The 20,567-nt window shown below is 47.3% G+C and overlaps 1 protein-coding gene across 3 annotated transcripts in view; it reads left to right on the top strand.

Moving 5' to 3' along the window:
* Positions 1 to 20,567, top strand: part of LOC147701646 (osteoclast-associated immunoglobulin-like receptor) — a 909,258-nt gene that overhangs the window by 720,859 nt on the left and 167,832 nt on the right. For all 3 annotated transcript variants that reach the window (XM_086930267.1, XM_086930268.1, XM_086930266.1), the window contains one exon: positions 7,344 to 7,382. In XM_086930267.1, coding sequence (XP_086786393.1) covers positions 7,344 to 7,382 — 39 coding nt within the window. The remainder of the gene's footprint in view (positions 1 to 7,343; positions 7,383 to 20,567) is intronic.

Raw genomic sequence — 20,567 nt, 5'->3', positions numbered from 1 at the left:
CTAAGATGTTAGTGACTGGAAACAGTCGCTAACATCGCTATCTCCTATTACCAACTTTTGGAGATATTCGTGCTAAGCGCGAATATCTCCAAAAGCTAACACCTGCCATGAGCAGTTCTTAGCCATGTTAGCCAATGGGAGGTGGATAACATGGCTAAGAGCATTACCTCGCTAATGCATGAATATCGCTGACTTTTCAGCGATATTCATGCATTGCGGCGATTTTTATCGCATTTGCGATAAACCTTGGTAATACCAAGGTTTATCTGCGATAAAAATCGCCGCAGCTCAGCGGTAATTTATTGTCTCTAACCAAGCAATAGCGATAATTATCGCTATTGCTTGGTAATATGCCCCCTACTTCCCTTTGTTCACATTGTGATATTTCATGGAGCGGTGCTTCAGGTGTTATAATTGGGTTTTAAAAAACGTGGCCAATCCATTGCACCTTTCTTTAGAGTCAGTAAGAATTTAGATTCAAGAAGATCAGTTCTCCAACTGTGTGTGCATGCTCTGCGCAGTGCATTATTAAACGCGCCAAAATCAGAGGTGGCCACAGCTGTATATGTGTTATGTCTAGAACGTGCGCTGATCAGACCGAACAACAACCACTGTGTTGAAATAACCTTGAAGGCCTCGACACTCACTGTTCAGACATAGCTTACCATGCAAGGCTGATACTATAGGAAAACATATTATTCTCATGCGAAGCAAAATATTCTGCTAGACTCTAAACATTTATAATATTGTGTGCCTTGTGCAAAAGCAGCAGAGAGAAAAAATTGTGTTTAAACTTCTAATAAGCTCATGCTAACTTAACACAGTGTAAAGTCAAAGCCCATCTCCATGACACCTATGAGGCTTGCTATTCCCATAGATTAACATGGGGAAGTGGTTGCCATTAATTCGGGATGCAATAGTGGATTGCAGTGGAGCAGCTTCATGATTTTCCTGTCAATGGGTTCGCCATGCCAAACCCTTTTCCATTGGTAAAGATGGTTAGGGCATAAGTCACTTAGAAATGGCACCTATTAAGTATGGGCATTTCTACAGCTCTGGAGCACCACAGGGGTCAAGGGAACGCATCTGTGCATTCCCCAGTGATAGATATAAATAATGGACATACCACTAGAATGACAGACCTCTGCCATTTGAGGGCTGGATGGGATAGATTGGAGAGAGAGGTTTTGATACTTGGCCTCAATGGGCCAAATCATGGCCCATTAAAGATTATGATCTACATTCCATGGCCCCGTGGCAGACAGGCCTACAATTCAGGGGGGACAATCGTGGGTCAAAGGGAAACCCCTTAAACTACCCCTAACTTCAAAGACACACAACAGTATAACTACTGGTGCCATCCTTCAGCAAACGGTGATAAAGATCTACGCTTGTTGAGGAATACGCTGTGGGGACACAGGGCCGGAGAACCCAGATTGCATGCTGCACACTGCCAGCTGACTCTGTTGTGCACATGGTGGATTACTGTCATTAAAGGGGAGCGCCTGCCCTTTCTGAATAGTGCTGGCCTGGGCTGAAGACCTGTTGAAGTGTGGCGCCCTGAAATGTGCTCTTCAAGGGCCCGTGCATGCCTCCTGTTCTCCCGGAGATCTCAGGGACACCAACGATCTCTCTGTGAGGGTCCTACACCATCTACCTCACATCTGAACAACGTTGCCCTTTCAAGTGCTCATATCAGCTACTAAAACCAAAAGGGTAGCGCGGTATGGCTGTGGAACTAAGAATTGTGCCTGGATACCGGATTGTCTAGTGTGGAGCCTCAGAAATCTTGCCCTTATCTACGGTGTGTGGTTGCTGCAATGCAGGGACCCTGACAATCATATGGGTCTTGATGGTGGTGAGCGGATTCACCAGTTGCAGGACCCCACATGGCCTGTTTCGTCAAACGTGGTGCATCTCTCTCATACGTTACGACGACTGCATGCTCATTGCATGTGGTGTCTGATTCACTGGGTGCGACCCGCGAAGGTGGGGGTGTACCCCTAGTAGTGCTTTATTCTACCTTATATGGCTTTGCTGAACATGTGCCTGTGTGTGTGACTGGAAACCTGTATCATCATGCATCGGTGTTGTGACTCCTTTGCAGGGAGGTATGGAATTTGAAACTCTTCACTGTGCGTGACTTGAATTGCCTTGTGCAACTCAAATCAACGTACACTGATCATTGTGCCTCATTTCCAGGGAGGTGTGGAATTTGCAACTCATTGTGTTTCAGGCCTGAAGTGTCTAGTGCAACCCAACGCACACCAGACGTCGTGCCCGGATTTCCTAGGCACAACCTTGATCAACGTGTACCTGTCAGGTTTCCTCCTCCTCCTACTCTCCTACTCCCCCTGTGTTACTCCCTATTCTTAGGTTGTACCCCTTTTGACCCTCATGGCAACGGACCAACTGCCCTATCCACACTTGACCCCTCCTGAAGACATCTTGGTGCCAAGTTGTAGCAAGAGAGATTGACTTGGTTGAAGGAACGCTACTGAGACAGTTCGAAAGCGGGTCATGAGACTCCATTGTGTTTTGAGACCTGTGGGTAAATCTCCTGATTGGCTTCTAAACTCCACTTGTTTACATCTACCTCCTATTTAAACCTAGCTTCACATCCCTACCTGCTTCCCGGGGAAGTGGTTGTCATTACTTTGGGATGCAATAGTGGATTGCAGTGGAGCAGCTTCATGAATTTTCTGTCAATGGGTTTGCCATGCCAAAACCTTTCCAGTGGTAAAGATGGTTTGGGAATAACTCACTTAGAAATGGCACTTATCAAGTATGGGCATTTCTATGGCTCTGGAGGACCACAGGAGTCAGGGGAACACATCTGTGCATTCCCCAGCGGCAGCCATAAATCATGGACATACTACTAAAATGACAGACCTCTGCCATTTGAGGGCTGGATGGGATAGATTGGAGAGAGAGGTTTTGAGACTTGGCCTCTAGGGGCCAAATCATGGCCCCACTAAAGATTAAGATCTGCATTCCACGGCCCCATGGCAGACAGGCCTACAATTCAGGGGGGACAATTTGTGGGTCAAAGGCAAACCCCAAAAACTACCCCTAACTTCAAAGACACAACAGTATAACTACTGGTGCCATCCTTCAGCAAAGGGTGATAAGATCTACGCTTGTTAAAGAATATGCTGTGGGGACACAGGGCCGGAGAACCCAGATTGCATGGTGCCCACTGCCAGCTGACTCTATTGGGCACATGGAGGATTACTATCGTTAAAGGGGACCGCTTTCCCTTTCTGAATAGTGCAGGCCTGGGCTGAAGACCTGTTGAAGTGTAGCGCCTTGAAATGTGCTCTTCAAGGCGCCGTGCATGCCTCCTGTTCTCCTGGAGATCTCAGGGACACCAAAGATCTCTCTGTGAGGGTCCTACACCATCTACCTGACATCTGAAGAACGTTGCCCTCTCAAGTGCTCACATGGGCTACTAAAACCCAAAGGGTAGCACGGTGTGGCCGTGGAACTAAGACTTGTGCCTGGATACCGAATTGTCTAGTGCAGAGCCTCAGAAATCTTGCCCATATCTACATAGTGTGGTTGCTGCAATGCAGGGACCATGACAATCATATGGGTATTGTTGGTCGTGAGCGGATTCACCAGTTGCAGGACCCCACGTGGCCTGTTTCGTCAAACGTGGTACATCTATCTCATACGTTACGCCGACTGCATGCTCATTGCATGTCGTGTCTGATTCACTGGGTACGACCCGTGAAGGTGGGGGTGTACCCCTAGTAGTGCTTTATTCTACCTTATATGGCTTTGCTGAACATGTGCCTGTGTGTGTGACTGGAAACCTGTATCATCATGCATCGGACGTTGTGACTCTTTGCAGGGAGGTACGGAATTTGAAACTCTTCACTGTGCGTGACTTGAATTGCCTTGTGCAACTCAAATCAACGTACACCGACCATTGTGCCTCATTTCCAGGGAGGTGTGGAATTTGCAACTCTTTGTGTTTCAGACCTGAAGTGTCTATTGCAACCAAACGCACACCAGACGTTGCGCCCGGATTTCCTAGGCACAACCTTGATCAATGTGTACCTGTTGGGTTGCTTCCTCCTCCTACTCTCCTACTCCCCCTGTGTTACTCCCTATTCTTAGGCTGTACCCCTTTTGACCCTCATGGCAGCGGACCAACTGACCTATCCACACTTGACCCCTCCTGAAGACATCTTGGTACCAAGTTGTAGCAAGGGAGATTGACTTGGTTGAAGGAACGCTACTGAGACAGTTCGAAAGCGGGTCAAGAGACTCCATTGTGTTTTGAGACCTGTGGGTAAATTTCCTGATTGGCTTCTAAACTCCACTTGTTTATGTCTACCTCCTAATTAAACCTTGCTACACATCCCCACCTGCTTCCAGAGGATCCAGACTAAATGTGACTTTGGTCGTGTGTGGCCTAGTATCAGAGAGGAGGGGCTGGTTATCTTCCAACTGAATCTATAGGACAGTAGGTGTGAAATAGAGGGTGGAGGGAGGCTGGGGCCACATTCTGCAGGGTGTTATCTATTAACCAGCTGGGTACAAGTGGCACCTCATTAGGGTGCTGAGTGCGTATGTGTGCAAGAGCGTTCCATACGTGCTGGGCTGATACCTGTCACACCATGTAGAGGTGCTGAATGAGTTTTTGTGAGTGGAAGTAATAATTGCACACCACTTGTGATTCACAACACTGGACTTCGGAACTGCTTTATATGCTGAGTTCATGCCAAAAGAAGAATACATTAGAAATTGGGTTTTCCGAGGTGGCTCCTGCCCGAGGTGCTCCTAAAAAGTGTTCTAATTTTGTGTAGGTACATATCTTCGATATCGATATGACCTGAGGTGTACTCTATAACTGTGTGGGATTGCATTAACAGGATTGATATGGTGGAATTGGGGGAGCAGCACATAGCACCACATACGGGTGCTCTCCCTATGGGGGAGGGGGTTGGATTAGGAATTGTCCACAGTGTGCATACCATTGATATCATAACAATACGAGTGGGCCTAGTATTGCAGTAATATTTCCAAATGTCCTTTATGCCCAAAAGTACATGATGGTCATGTTAAAATTATATAATATAGATTTTGAATGCAAATGTTATTTACTTACATCCTGTGTGAAGTCTCTTTTATGACACAGTGTATTTATCTTGAGTGATTGCAGTGCCTTTGCTTTACACATTGCCTATGAATTAAGCTTGACTTCTAACACAGGTTATGCAGCAAGTGTAATCAACCGCTCTTGACGGTAGCTGTAGGTTCTACCTGTGCGGGGAGAGACTCTCTAACTGGAACCACATGCGTCATCGGCTTTTCCTCGCCGCATCAGCAATCAGTGGCATGGCTGAGACATCCACATAGTACACGGAGCTCCCACACCAAGTCCTCATCAAATAAGGGCGCATTCACACGATTTCCCTCACAATGATGAGAGTTTCTAGCTCTTCACAGGTGTGATGGTTGTTTAAATTAAAGACAGCTGGATCAAATAAAAGGTGTGCTTCACCACGCCACACTTTACGTCAGGCAACCCAGACCTTTAAAATGCCTGCACAGCGCATCCAACCCTTCTACCAGATGGCTGTTCCACTGAGATGGGTTGACCAACATGGGCGCCTCTCCTTGACGAAGTAAGTGAAGGGGAGAAGAATCTGCCAGCGCTGTGGTAATTTTGTCATAAATAACCCAATAAGAGAAAAAGAAATGTCAATTAGACTTTTATAGAATTACTTTTACTTTGACTTTTTATTGAGTGTTTCTTTGGGTGCCTTGTCTAGTCAGGTATTCACCTATCTAACTTACACCTTCCCCAGTGTGTGACTACAGGAGACACCCACCCAGAAAAGACCATGGGGTAAGTGCCCACAGGCACTAGGTAACGTCTAATACTGACACAGAAAATGTGCATGTGTGTTCTGTTCACGTGTGTCTCTGTCACTTTGTAGGCGTGCATAGTAAGATTATGCAATTTTATCACGTGTGCCACCTTTTTATTTTCTCTATGTTTTTAATATCTAAAAACATAACGCAGGATCTACATGCGGCAGATACTGTGAATGCCACGTGATATATAACTGTCTGCCCTAAATGCTATTGCTACCTTCTTATTTGTGTTTCCCTTATAAGGTACAATTACCTGGTGATTTCAAAAAGAGAGGCAGGTCCTCTCTTCAAATCCTTATACTTCCTCACTTTAATTAAAGTATAGGGTCCCCCAGATTAGCCCTGACAAATGCCTGAGACCTTTTTGAATGCTGTCCAAGGACAGAAAAATGCTGGCATTGCAGAGGTATGCAGGGGCAATAATAATACCCATCAACCTCCTCTGATAATAACCCTATATTTTTGAGTCAGACCTAGGATACCACCTTAATAAAGGGCACTTTGAGATTTACTGTAAGGTTTTTTTAACAGCACTAACTAGATCTCAGAAACCTGTCCAGAAATAAAAATCTTTATAAGAACTCCCTCAAGAAAGCCCAACTTAGGGTTGAGTCTCTCCTGGTAGTACTATCTAATCACGGTGGGGCGAGGTGGCCTATTATGGAGCATATCATGTTCAATTAGAGAGACCACCTCATCCAATTTCCGGAATTGCCAGATTCTACAGTAGCAATATTTGCGGGAGGGAGGCAGGGTCTCAAGAGAAGCATTTGAAGAAAATCCTTTTTCAGATGCTCTCTAACAGGTTGCCAAGCTATGTTTGTGTTTTGAGTGATGCTTGAATTAATATCAGCCATGGCAATCGCTTGTGCCACATCTCAGTCCATCATTTTTCTGCCACCTCAGTTTGGACCCAGCCATATGCCAATCCGTCTTGACCCTGCTCTTCATGAGAACACTCCAGCCAAACTGCCTGGACAGGTCCTCTCTGAACTGGAACACAAGAAACCCACGACCAATTTTGTACTTTCAGGGCTCTTCAGCCAGGTATATCTTGAGTCCAGTGGCACAATGAGACTGTGACCCATGTCTTGGTATACCTGGTGCACTTAGGGCATCAAATGCAATAAGTGGCAGGACTGGGGGCGGAGGTTCATGTAGCAGAGTGAGAGATCAGATCAAACCTAGGAGGATGAAAACAGAACTGCAAATCAGGCCAGATTAGGCTGATGGTTGCCTCTGTTTGTTGTGGTTTGTAGATGGGCCAAGGTCTGTTTACGGAGGGACCGCACCAGTAAAATCTAGAATGAGTCATATTGTACTGAAGGGTCTATTTTACTTTTAGTTTCAACATTAGGGGTTATTACTCTTAATTATGTCCAAACTAATCTATTTAAAAAAAAAAATGTACTTCGGAGTCTGAATGGCACTGTCACTTTCTTTTCTTACAGGTAAACAAAAGGAGATGAGCACAGCTACCACCCCTGGAAGTGAGTAATCTGTTTTCATTTTTAAACCTCATTCTACCACTCTTTCCCACTCCGGCACCTCACTATCATTGTTAATGGGCGCTTCCCTCCATCTAGTGAAAAGGAATTATAATCAGAAATTAGTTTTTACACATGGTCCAATAAGTACCCTTAACATCAGATCCTGATTGAGCAATACATGTGTGTCTGTGAAATCTACCAAGCAGTGCATGCATCCGTGAAATTGGCAAATACTCACCACTACACAATAGGCTACATTAAGAGAATACTGTCAGGACCGACACATATTTAAAGTAGTACTATATCTGTCAAACTAGATATCCTCCCTCACTCTGAGGACCCATTGGAACACTTTTTCACCATCATGCAACACTTGTCTTGATACCATTGGACAGCCCATTTACCCTTCTATGATAGGCTGTAACTGTAATCAGTTTGATCTTTACTGCCAGTCAGAGTACAAAAGCCAAGTCAACAAACAGTCTTGAATGCCCTGACCAATACTAAACAGTTTTGACATAAGGTGTGGTACGCTGCTGCACAAACAGTTCACAGGACCCTCCGCTTCATGGCTTAAATCTGTTGGCCTATCCTGAAGTACAAAATACATACTAATGTTCCTCCTATATGTTATGTTGTTATGATATTTCTACTTGATATAGCGCAACAACTCATACCGGATGGTATATCTTGGTGCTCTGCCAGCACAGAAACACCACTACACCCTAAAACAGCCAGGTCTTTAAGAGTGTTTTAAACTTGGCAAAGTCGAAACAGCAGCGGCAATGGGGCAGTAAAGGAGAAAGCCCTGCTTCCAAATTTGGAGGCGCAGATGTGGGGAATGGTCAGAAGCGGGACTGTAATACCGCAATTTGTCTTTTAGATATGTGGGAGCTCCACCCATCAAAGACATGGGGGTAAGGCAACAAATCTTGAAAATGGTGCGCTTTCTGACAGGAAGCCAATATTGCATTCTCAGGATGGGTGCCGAGGGAGAGCCTGCCGGAAGATTACAAACCAGCCACACAGCGGTGTTCTGTACCACTCGGAGTTTGGTCAATAATGTGTCACTGGTGGCAATAGGCAATGCGTTCTCATAGTCAAGGAAACAAATTACTGGGGCCTGGACCAGAGATTTCCATGCACAGGATGGTAGCCAGGGGAAGACTTTCCCCAATAGCCGCATGGTTGCAAAGCAGGCCCCACAGATTGCGAAGATATGGTCTTTCATGGGTAAAGCCTTATCCAATTTGACGCCCAGAATTTTCACTACTAGCCTGGGGAAGAGAGCTACCCCAAGTTCATAAGACCACCAGTTAAGGGACCAAAGCTGCTTGGCTTTGCCAAACAGCAGTATTTCTTTTTTATCGCTGTTCAGTGGAAGACAGTTCGCTGTCATCCAGGCAGCGATCCTTTTCATACAGTCCAGAATCCTGACCAAATTAGATGATCAGCTGGGTATCATGCGCACATAATATAACATGAAAGCCACAAGATTTAGCAATCTGGGTAAAGGGGGCTACGCATATATTAAACAATTTTGGGCTCAGGGATTATCCCTGAGGCACCCTTTGGAGATGAAGTGGGACTTAAAGGAGCCTAGCACGATTGTCTGTGTGGGACTGCCTAAGAAGTCAGCAAGCCACAGTAAGGCATTGCCACTGGCAAAAATCTCATGCAATCTTTATAGCAGTATATCATGGGAGAAGGTGCCAAAGGCCGCTGACAGGTCCTACAGCATGGGTATGGCAGGAGAGCCTGTATCAAGAGTGAGGTGGATGGTGTCCCTAACTGCCACCAGCGCGGTTTCAGTACTGTAGCCAGCTCTGAATCCTGATTGGGAGGCATCAAGAATTTTAAAGTCCTTGAGGAATGCCATAAGCTGGTTGCCGACTGGGTTTACCAAAATTTTCCTCAATAGTGGGAGAAGTGAGATGAGGCGGTAGTTAGACAAACTTTTTGGTTCTGCATTTGTTTTTTCAATATAGGAGACAACAGAATGGCCTTCCAAGTTAATGGTATTTTGACCTTGTCTAAGGATAGATTGAAAAGCGAGAGAATAGCTGGAGTTGTAAGAGTCGTAAGATTAGCAGTGATCCTGGGCGGGCATATGTCCCAGGTGAGCCAGATTTAACTTTAGCCAGGGGCCCAAGAATATGATCTAACGTAACAGGTGGGAACCTATCTATGTGGGGGTGAAGTCAGATGGGGACGCCATGAGATCAGTGGGGTTAGTTTGACTGACTCTAGCTGATGTAGTGAGGATTTGGTGAAAATTAAGTCTAGGGTATGACCTGCTGCAAGCGTTGGGCCAACAAGGCTGTGGTGGACCACACTCTGGCTTAGCAACCTCTTCCTCTTGGAAACTGAAATATCCTACTAGGAGGAAATTGTTGCGAGATGGTGCAAAAAGGATGATTCTTTCAGCCAGAACAAGACTAACGGCTTTCATAGCACCTAGCAGGTAATAAATAAGTGCCCCCTTCCAGTGGACTCTGGCCGCCAGTTCAATTTTAAAGATACACATTTCCACCCAGTCAACTAGAAGGAATTTGATAAACTTGACCTTAATAGTGTCTCAAAATGTAATGACCAGTAAAAAAAACGGAAATCTTAGGAAAGCAAGGATAAAAGATATCAGATTTCAGTTGGGTGGATAGGCAGTGACCTGATGTTGCATTAAAAGCCTTGAAGAGGTAGGGTGGGGCTGGGTGTGACTATTGCAGTGTTGCCTGAGGACAAGACAGGTAGGGCAACAGTTGGAGCCCCAACATTTGCCTGGAACCCGCCCCTCAAATCTCTAGAAGAGGAGAGCATGAGATCATGGGGCATTGGCTATAATAGGAAGAGACAGGCAGGAAAACCTGCAGCCTTTGCATGTGACCAGACCCTCCAAACTCCGGTGTGGGAGAAGACTGCTTGAAACCATCCTAATTGAGCATAGTGGTCACTAATTTAAAAAAAAAGACTGCAGCAGAGTAACTTACAAAGAGGCAGGGGCACTGGCAGCGTTTGAATGCAGATGGGCTCAGACAGGCTTGCCTTTGGTGTGCCAGCGGCTCGTCCACTGCATGCGTCTGCTGCAGGTCTGTGCTGGCATTAGCCTGCTATAGCAAACACAAGGAGATGATGGACTGAGCGCTGAAACTTTTCAGACACTCACCCCCACTCACAGATCTTGGTTGAATTCATCATCGTTCTTTAGCACACTTTGCCACCTCAGTTCAGACCCAGCTATATGCAAATCAGTATTGACCCTGTGCCTCATGGGAACAGTCCAGCTCGAACTGCCAAGCCAGGTCTTTCCTGAACCAGAAACAAGCAGCCTGATATAGGCATAGCCGGACTATGAGGTAGACCACCAACTTTCAAAATGATGGTGCAGTGAAGCGAACTACTAGGAACTGGTGCAGCAGAAATTACCTTGATGCCCAGCTGGACCCCTTTGTGCACAAACAGCACAAGCTGTGGCGGACCGAATAGCTTTGCAAAGGAATTCGTCACAAAGCAAAGATAAGTACGTTCCCTCCCCCTCAAACACAATCCCACAGATAATGTATAAAATGCATTGATTAAAATCTCAGGATGCTGCTAGTATGATTAGCAGCGTGTCCGCACTGACATTAGCCTGATATAAGCATAGCCAGATTTTAAACTAAACCGCCAACCTCCAAAATGGTGGCATGGTTTAGCGAACATCCAGAAAGTGTGACAGCAGAATCTACCTGGATGCACAGCTGACGCCCTTTCAGCACAAACAGCACTAGCTGCGGTGGACAAAAAGGGCTAAGCAACGGAATGCGGCACAATGCAAAGATAAGTACATTCCCCCCCTCTCCCCCAAAGAGTCCCATAGATAATGTGAAAAATGCTGCAATTAAAATTTCAGGATGTGGGGAGCCTGTGATCGGCGACACAATGTATGCAACACAATTTTCCCACAGCTTGCCAGTCTACTTGATTTGGATCTGTATTACCCGAGATGGAGAATAGCTATCTATAAAACAAAGCACATCAAGTAATGGATGGGTGCTTTAGTCAACACCATGCTTTTAACTTACCTTATAAAATGGCTGGCCTTAGGGACGTCTGTAGTAATGCACATAGGAGAGATTTGAATGAATGTGGAGCTTTTTCATCTCACCATTTTCAAGAATTCATGCCTAATTTCAGCATCATAGGCATCATACAGAGCCTCCTACGGGACATCAAAATCTTCAAATATAAGTCAGAGATATCCCCCAGCTCCAGCATTAATCACACATGCATTGTACAGCTGTCAATACTCACTCATGGGTCCTCTCCTTCCCAGTCCTTACTACCTGAGGCAGACCTGCCTCCACCCAGCCAATCACAACGCCAATATTCAAAAACTTACATAAGCCCCTCCCACATACCGCCATGCCAGTTACCAACAAGACTGCGACACAAACAGAGCGGGGGGGGGGGGGAGGGTTGAGGACCCTAATCGGGGTAATGAAGATTACCAGTAAGTAACAAGACACTAATCAGACAAGGACGAGCTCTAAAAGTAACAAGAACAAGTTCTTGGATAGTCAGCATGTACCTGAACTTTTGCATTTGCAAAGTGAATTGCTGTTTATTTGTAGTTGCAATAACTTGTGCAGTATATTGTTTAATCGTACAAAGATTCTATATTGTTACCTAGCATCTTAAGCTTCAAGGTTTAGGGGATTGGCCAGGAGTGCAGTGATGTGGCACTTTGAACTATGTGAATTTCTGCTGTAAATTCAGGCTGCTCTCCAATGGATCTTTAGGTAGGTCGAGGCTGTCACAGAAATCAATAAAATTAAAGAACGTCAAGCACATTTGGCCCAACAAAGGTGGCAGAGAATATTACCTTTGCAAACCATGGTGGCTTATCAAAATATTTGCAAAGTTATAAATTCAAACCATCCAATCAGTTGTAAATCAATAGTCAATAAATTAATCTATTAGTCAACATTAACAAAGCAATTTTAAATCATAAATACAAAAACAAACCTTCAAAAGGTTGTCTTGAAATAAATCAAAGTAGACTAAGTCTCCCCATATCAGCTAAGTAATCTTGAGGTCTCTACCCCCATAATACGACCATGTATCTGGTCTGACCATCATTTAATAAAATTTGCAGTCTCGCTTCCCACGAGCACTAAGACCCCAGCAAGAATGGGGGGCCTGATCAGGAAATGGAGCACCAATAACAAATAAGATTTCCTGGACAGCCTTATGAGTTCTATCCCCGCATCTAATCCTGATGTGGATCTTGCTGAAACTAACATCTCAGACTGGCTGTTGGCAGCCAGCAACAAACATGCTCCCCTCAAACAACTCAAACTCGCTCGTTGTTTCGAAGCCCAGAAATGGTTCTCCCCCGACCTTAGAGCTCAAAAAACTTGATCTACATCAAAAAGAGAGCAAATTGAGACTCACATACTCTCCGGAAGGGAAACTCATCTATCTAGCTGCCCGCAAAGACTACAAAAAAGCCATTATTTTAGCCAAATCCTCCCACTTTTCAGCCCGAATCACAAACTCTAATAACAAATCGAAGGATATCTTCACAATAGTGAATGAGTTTTCCACTGTAGAAAGATCTCTACCTAAGCCCGTTGTGACTCAAGACCTATGTAACTCCTTGAATGACTACTTCTTGGACAAAATTGCTAGTATCAAGGACAGTATTTCCAACTCCTGCCCCAAGGAGGACTCCCTGGCCTTGACAGCCGCACATCTTACACCACTTCTCAATCAAAGAAGCTCAGTCCCTACAGGCTCTTCTAGCTAGGGTAAAATCTGGCTCCCCTAGGGACTGCTGTCCCCCATATATTCTAAAGGACGTCTTTTCGGTCCTTTCTGTTCCCATCTTGACCTTTATGAATGAGTCCTTGTCTCAGGGTAGGGTCCCTAAAGCCTTTAAGGATGCAGTTGTGGTCCCCCTCTTAAAAAAACTGGAATGGACCCTCAATCAATCAATCAATGACATTTATAGAGCGCGCTACAACCCGTGGGGTCTCAAGGCGCTGGGGGTGGGGGGGTGCCGCTAATGCTCGAACAGCCAGGTCTTCAGCTTCTTCCTGAAGGAGAGGTGGTCTTGGGTCAGGCGCAGGTCGGTCGGGAGGGAGTTCCAGGTCTTGGCGGCCAGGTAGGAGAAGGACCTTCCTCCTGTAGTCGCTCTTCGGATGCGGGGTACGGCGGCGAGGGGTGGTTGGCTGATTGGAGGTGGCGTTTGGGAGCGTAGAAGTTGATTCGGCTGTTGAGGTAGCTCGGGCCTTGGTCGTGTAGGGCTTTGTGTGCGTGGGTGAGGAGGCGGAAGGTGATTCTTTTGTTGACGGGGAGCCAGTGCAGGTCTCTCAGATGTCCGGAGATGTGACTGGTTCGTGGGATGTCGAGGATGAGTCTGGCTGAATCGTTCTGGATCCGCTGGAGTCTCTTCTGGAGCTTGGCGGTGGTGCCGGTGTAGAGGGCGTTGCCGTAGTCCAGTCGGCTAGTGACGAGGGCCTGGGTGACGGTCTTCCTGGTCTCGGTGGGGATCCACCAGAAGATCTTCCGTAGCATGCGTAGGATGTTGAAGCACGCCGAGGAGACGCTGTTGACTTGCCTGGTCATGGAGAGGGAGGAGTCCAGGATGAAGCCCAGGTTGCGTGCGTGGTCTGTCGGTTTGGGTGCGGTGCCCAGGGCGGGAGGCCACCAGGAGTCGTCCCAGGCGGAGGGTGAGGAGCCCAGGATGAGGACCTCCGTCTTGTCCGAGTTCAGTTTCAGGCGGCTGGTCGTCATCCACTCGGCTACCTCTTTCATCCCTTCGTGCAGGTTGGCTCTGGCGGCGGCGGGGTCGTTGGTCAGGGAGAGGATCAGCTGGGTGTCGTCGGCGTAGGAAATTATGTTGAGGTTGTGTTGGCGTGCGATGGCCGCGAGGGGGCTCATGTAGGCGTTGAAGAGGGTGGGGCTCAGAGAGGATCCTTGAGGGCCGCCGCAGATGACTTCGGTGGCCTCTGACTTGTACGGTGGTAGGCGGACTCTCTGTGTTCTTCCGTCGAGGAAGGAGATGATCCATTCCAGCGCCTTGTCCCGGATTCCGACGTTGCTGAGTCGCTGTACTAGGGTGCGGTGGCAGACAGTGTCGAATGCCGCGGAGAGGTCTAGGAGGATGAGGGCCGCTGTTTCTCCGTTGTCCATCAGGGCTCGGATGTCATCGGTGGCGGCGATGAGGGCGGTCTCGGTGCTGTGATTTGCTCGGAAGCCGGACTGTGAGGGGTCGAGGGATCCATTCGTCTCGAGGACCCTCAGAATTTTACCAACTATAGGCCCATCTCTCTGCTTCCATATCTGGCTAAAGTCCTGGAAGCTCATGTAGCCACTTGTCTGTCTAATTTCATTGAGCAAACAGATCACCTGGACCCTCATCAAGCAGGGTTCCGCCCCACCCACTCCACTGAGACTGTATTCTTAGCTGTACTGGACACCATGCAAGGTAATGCTGATCGGGGAATCCCCAAGGCCCTGGTCCTCTTGGACCTCTCTGCCGCATTCTACACGGTCGATCATGACTTCTTAATGGACCGTGTCGAACAGGCTGGCATTGGTGGCCCAGCCCGTAGCTGGATCGCGTCCTTCCTCAGCGGCCGCACCCAAGCGGTTCGCTTGGCCCCCTTCACTGCCCTTAAACTACTCACGACCTGTGGAGTCCCTCAGGGATCCTCACTTTCCCCTTTGCTATTTAATTTGTATCTGCTAACCCTGATTAAGTCTCTAAAGGCTAATAAAACTATCACCTTCAATTATGCTGACAATCTTCAGCTCATTTTTACGATCGATAATTCCCCTGAGTCTATCCAGCAATTCCAGGGCACCATGCTCCACATCCGTCAGTGGATGGATCAAAACCACCTGAAGCTGAACCCTGGTAAAACAGAGATTATCCTGAATGGGAGCAGTTAAACCTTCTGGGGCCCACACTATTGGTCCACAGAACTCGGTTCCCCCCCTACCCCCTCTTCCTCGGTAAAAAGCCTTGGGGTGACTATTAATAGTGACCTATCCTTGAAAACCCATATAGGCACAGTGGTATCCACCTGCTTTTTTCAACTGCGCAGGATTAGGAAGATCAGTCGCATGCTGACCCACTCGGCTCTGATTCAGGTGGTGATGGCCTTGGTGCTATCTCACCTGGACTACGCCAATTCTATCTACTTGGGCTTACCGCTTTTTCTTAGCAAGCGCCTCCAGCTAGTTCAGAATCAGGCGGCTATATTAATCCATCAGCAACCAAGATGGCAATCTGCCAGCCCCCTGCTGAGAAAACTTCATTGGCTTCCCATCTCTCAACGCATAGTATTTAAGACGGCCTGCATTATTTTCAAGTCCCTGCATGATTGCAGCCCCAGTTCATTAAATGTCTTTTACCCAGGTACACCCCATCCCGCACCCTCCGCTCTGCCAGACTTCAACTTTTGGTTATTCCGTCATTTAAGCTACAACGCCAGGGCGGTTGCAGGTTTGGAACTTTAGCTCCTAGACTCTGGAATTCCCTTCCCTTAGAAATTCGATCCTGTAACAACCTCCTGAGCTTTAGGTAAATGTTAAAAACGTGGCTGTTCTCACAGGCCCATGTGTAAGCCGCCCCAGGTTCCAGTACAGGCTATAGCTAGCGCCAAGAAACCACCCGGTGAACGTGTGCTATATAAGATATTACTAACATAACATAACAAATACGTAAGGGGAAAAGCAGACAAGGTGAGAGATTCAGGGGAGTGGGCGTTGGAGCAGGGGAAGTAGACAGATAATGAAGGCCGGAAAGAGGAGGGGAGGGTGAGAGACACAGCATGGGGAGAGGAGGGGAAGGGTGACGGGGACGCAAACCGGTAGACAAGTCAAGGCAAAGTCCAGTAAGCTGTGATCCCAGGGGAAGTGGTATCCCTTCCCTATCTCCATTGCGAGAGGCTCCCTTTATGCAGTGGACTCTCTCAGAAGGGTCTCTGAGACTCCAAGGCCTACATACTGGATCCTTTCCCAAAAAGGGGAGAGGGAGTGCTTTGGCAAGGGGTGCCATACCATACCTCAAGTGTGAGTTGCTCCCTTGGCACAGTGGCCTCACTCAGCGGGTTCGCTGAGACTCCAGAGTATAAATGTTGGATCTTTCCCCAACAAGGGGAGAAGGAGTGCTTAGTCAAAGGGCACAAAGGACAGGGGGGTAGGCAAAGTAGCAGGCAAGGGGAGAGATTCAGGGGAGAGAGGATAGGACCTAGGGAAGAGACAATAAGGAGGGACGAAAAGAAGTCTGCCTAAAGACCGACTGGGTAGGTGACGACCAAGGACGGAATCCACAGCCCATCTCCCCTATAGCTAAACCAAGTAGCTCCATCGGGCATCAGACAAAATAGTTCAGTCTCAATACATTGAGAGAGGAGGAAGGGAGAGACATAAATAGAGGGAGGATGCGGTAGGAGACGACAGGAGAGATGAAAGGAAGTGCAACAATGTGGTTCAACAATACCAGAAAAATAACAATAAGTAAACATTATATCAAACAATCAGCAATACAATTAGGGGAGGAGAGAAAGGAGAGAGAAAGTAGTGGGGCGTAGGGGAGGAGGGAAAGTGAGGATTAGGGAAGAGACAACCGTAGAGACAAAAGGAAGTCTGTCTAAAGACCGACTGGGTAGGTGACGACCAAGGAGGGAATCCACGGCCCATCTGCCCTAAGGTAAGGTCAGGAGAGGCACAGGCGCTTTAGCCCGAAGTCCGGCTGGGTAGGTGATAGCCAAAGGAGGGAGCCCAAAGTCAATCTCCCCCATAGCTAGCGAGGTAGCTCCACCGGGCATCATACAAAAAGTATGCAGGTGGCCCCTCAATTCGTATGCCCCAAGTCCAGCAGTAGAGCTCCAGTCTGCACTCATACACCACTCGCGGTCAGCACAATACCAGGTCATCAATACTGCATAGAGGGAAGGGCGAGTCACGCAGTACAGCACGCCTTGCAGACTGCTCATCACCCCACATCCGTGCTCTTACAATGATGCCAGTGTCCCATCAAGAACTCCTCTTCCAGTCGGCAGCTTCCAGGTGCAATCCCCACAGTCTCGCAGCACCTCAGCCTACCGTTTTTTTACACCCGACTGCGTGTCTCTTTGAGCCTTCCAATGCACACGCCATCCACTAGTTGCTCGTGGGTCCGAGCAGTCGGCCTCTCCGTCGGTCACCACAGCTAGCATCTGCTTGCGGCCGCCATTTTGTCTCTCTAGGCTCGGCTGCCTGGCAGCTGCCCGCAGCCCTCTTCATTTCCAGACGGCACCCCCACTGGCCTTGCAACATTCTGCACTCTTCACAGGCCGCAGAAACGTCAGCAAGCTCAGCTTTTCCGCCTCAATAGTCCTCAGTGCGGAGGTCAGGCAACTCCATTTCGGCGTCAGGCACGCAGCTCGCCCTACCGCGTAAGAGTACGCATTATTAATATCATGTATTTACATGCTTGTATATATTCATTGTTTTCGCACTGTGGTAGAAGTCTACCTTTTCTTTACTCTGCTGGTGCTTATACATCTGTTTCTGTCTCATGGTTGTTGCAGCACACTTATTTTATACTAGAATGATGCTGGTTCAAATAATACTTTTTGAAAATGTCCCTACCATTTATTCTGTGTATCTTTCTGAGACAAAGTAATCATGAGTGATTGAGCGGAAGGGACTTTACTGTTTCCACGTTCCCTAAGGGGGCAGAGTTGTCATGTTCGATAGTCGCCAGAAACTATTCGCTCCTTGGTAGGAGAAGCTCATAGTGGCACTGTGAGCCTGCTGGTCTACAGACTAACATGTCCTTTGGGGGTGTCTGGAATCAGTCTGGACATTAATACCTTAGTTTATGTTGCCTAAACATGCAGATCCTATATAGATTTGTAGGAACTACACAACAGAACCTTTTATTACTCTTTTCTAATTGCTATTGATGGCTTCTGGAATAATTGTTATAGGCGGGGATTTACATTTTTTACAAATGTCCTGAGCTCGATGTTGCAACACCTAGTAGAAGACAGCATAAACCTGAAATTACAAAAAAATTATTAATTATCAGAAAGATTTGAATCTAGTGATTCCATGGAGAATTGCCTTTGTGAATAGGGTTTGAGAGGTTGTCAATGCTGCCTAATGGGTTCACTGATCACTTATCTCTTGAACTTCAATTTTCAAGTTTTGAAAGAGTACTTAATCCTGAAAGAGGGGCTTTTCATAAAATATATTGAGGAAACAGAAAGTGGGCAGAAGAGTTTAATATAGGTGTACATGATTGTTTTAGAATAAATCAGAGCACCTCTATGGTTGACATGGCTTTGAAAGTTTTTTATGTATCTCTACGAGTGCACTGAATTGCTAAGGACATATTATATATAAAACTTCTAAGACTGGAACACTTTTCCAATAGGATCTCCTCGGCAGACGATAAAACCAAGGAGGTGTTTAGAGTCTTGAACGAGCTAACTACAGATGACAGAACCCTCCCAGCCCAGACCCCCACTCAGGAGGCCTGTGACACACTGAACTCATTCTTCCTAGAAAAAATTACAACCCCTCGACTTTTACCACCTTTCCTGCTCTAGATTCCACCTCCCTAGCGGAACTAGCCACTTGCGTAAATTCTGGCTCCCCAAACGACTGCTGCCCACCGTCTGTCCTGCGGAGCATATGTCTTAATTTGCCAGATTGTATTTTACACTTGCTCAACAGATCTCTCAATAGCGGCATCTGTCCTATCTCCTTTAAGGAGGCCATCTTGGTACCCCTTTTTAAAAAAAACGGTGCTGACATGGCGGAGCCGTCGAATTATCGTCCCATTTCCCTCCTCCCATACTTTTCTAAACTTATGGAGGCCCATGTCACCCGGTGCCTGTCAAGCTTTATAGAATCCTCCTGTTATCTTGAGCCGACTCAGGCCAGCTTCAGACCCGCCCACTCCACAGAGGCCATCATTTTGGCAGTCCTTGACACACTCAGGAGCAATGCGGACGCGGGGATTCCCCAAGCCCTCGTCCTACTGGACTTGTCGGCCGCGTTCGACACGGTGGATCATAACATCCTCCTCCACCGTGTCGAGCAGGCAGGCATCCAAGGCGTTGCTCTTGAGTGGGTCAGATCCTTCCTTACGGGAAGAACACAGGCGGTTCGCCTGGGTCCTTACACTGCCAAAAAAACTTCCACGTCCTGCGGAGTCCCCCAGGGCTCCTCCCTCTCCCCGCTCTTATTTAATTTATATCTTCGGCCACTGATTCAGTCTCTTTCGAAATGGGACATCGTCACTTATAATTATGCCGACGACTTACAAATCATTTTTTCCCTCAAGTCATCACATGCCATTAAAACCTTCCACGGAGCCATGATTCACATCCAACTCTGGATGAACCAGAACCAATTGAAGCTGAACGCCGGTAAAACTGAGCTCCTCCTCCCTGGACTCAGTCACATCTACTGGGGCCCGCAGTTCTGGCCTCCGGAGTTTGGCTCCCCCCCACCCCAGTCAAATCAGTAAAGAGTCTGGGCATAATCATTGACGCCGAACTCTCCCTCAGGGCTCAAGTCGGAGCGGTGGTCTCTTCTTGCATGTACTAACTTCGGAGGATCCGCAAAGTTCGTCACCTTCTTCCCCCTTCGGCACTTACCCAAACTGTCATTTCACTGGTACTTTCCCGCCTGGATTTTTCTAACGCCATCTACCACGGTCTTCCACAATTTCTGATACAACGCCTCCAAGTTGTCCAGAATCAAGCGGCCCGCTTGATCCATGGAACCCCCAGATGGCAGTCCGCCAAGCCTCTGCTCATCAGCCTCCACTGGCTTCCAGTTGACCGAAGGGCCGCCTTCAAGGTGGCATGCCCCACGTTCCTTAAATCTCTCATCCGCCCTCACTGCCCAACACGCAACCTCCGATCAGCCCACCGTGATTTGCTAGTTACCCCTAAAAGCAAAACTAAGAAATTCGGCAGTCGCCGTTTTTCCTACCTAGCTCCTGTGCTTTGGAACCTCCTTCCCCTCTCAATCAAATCCTCCCCTTCCCTTTTGAACTTCAGAAAACTGTTAAAAACTCATCTCTCCCCCACCATTAGTTAGAACTTCGCCATCTGTGCTCCCCCCTCACTTGTTCTGTCTATCAGCGCCAGGAAGCTTGGGTGTCAGTGCGCTTTATAAATTGCACCTAAG

This window comes from Lissotriton vulgaris, chromosome 7 (genome assembly GCF_964263255.1).
Source record: "Lissotriton vulgaris chromosome 7, aLisVul1.2, whole genome shotgun sequence".
Classification (NCBI taxonomy): Eukaryota; Metazoa; Chordata; class Amphibia; order Caudata; family Salamandridae; genus Lissotriton; species Lissotriton vulgaris.
This window is presented reverse-complemented; position numbering and strand designations above follow the sequence as displayed.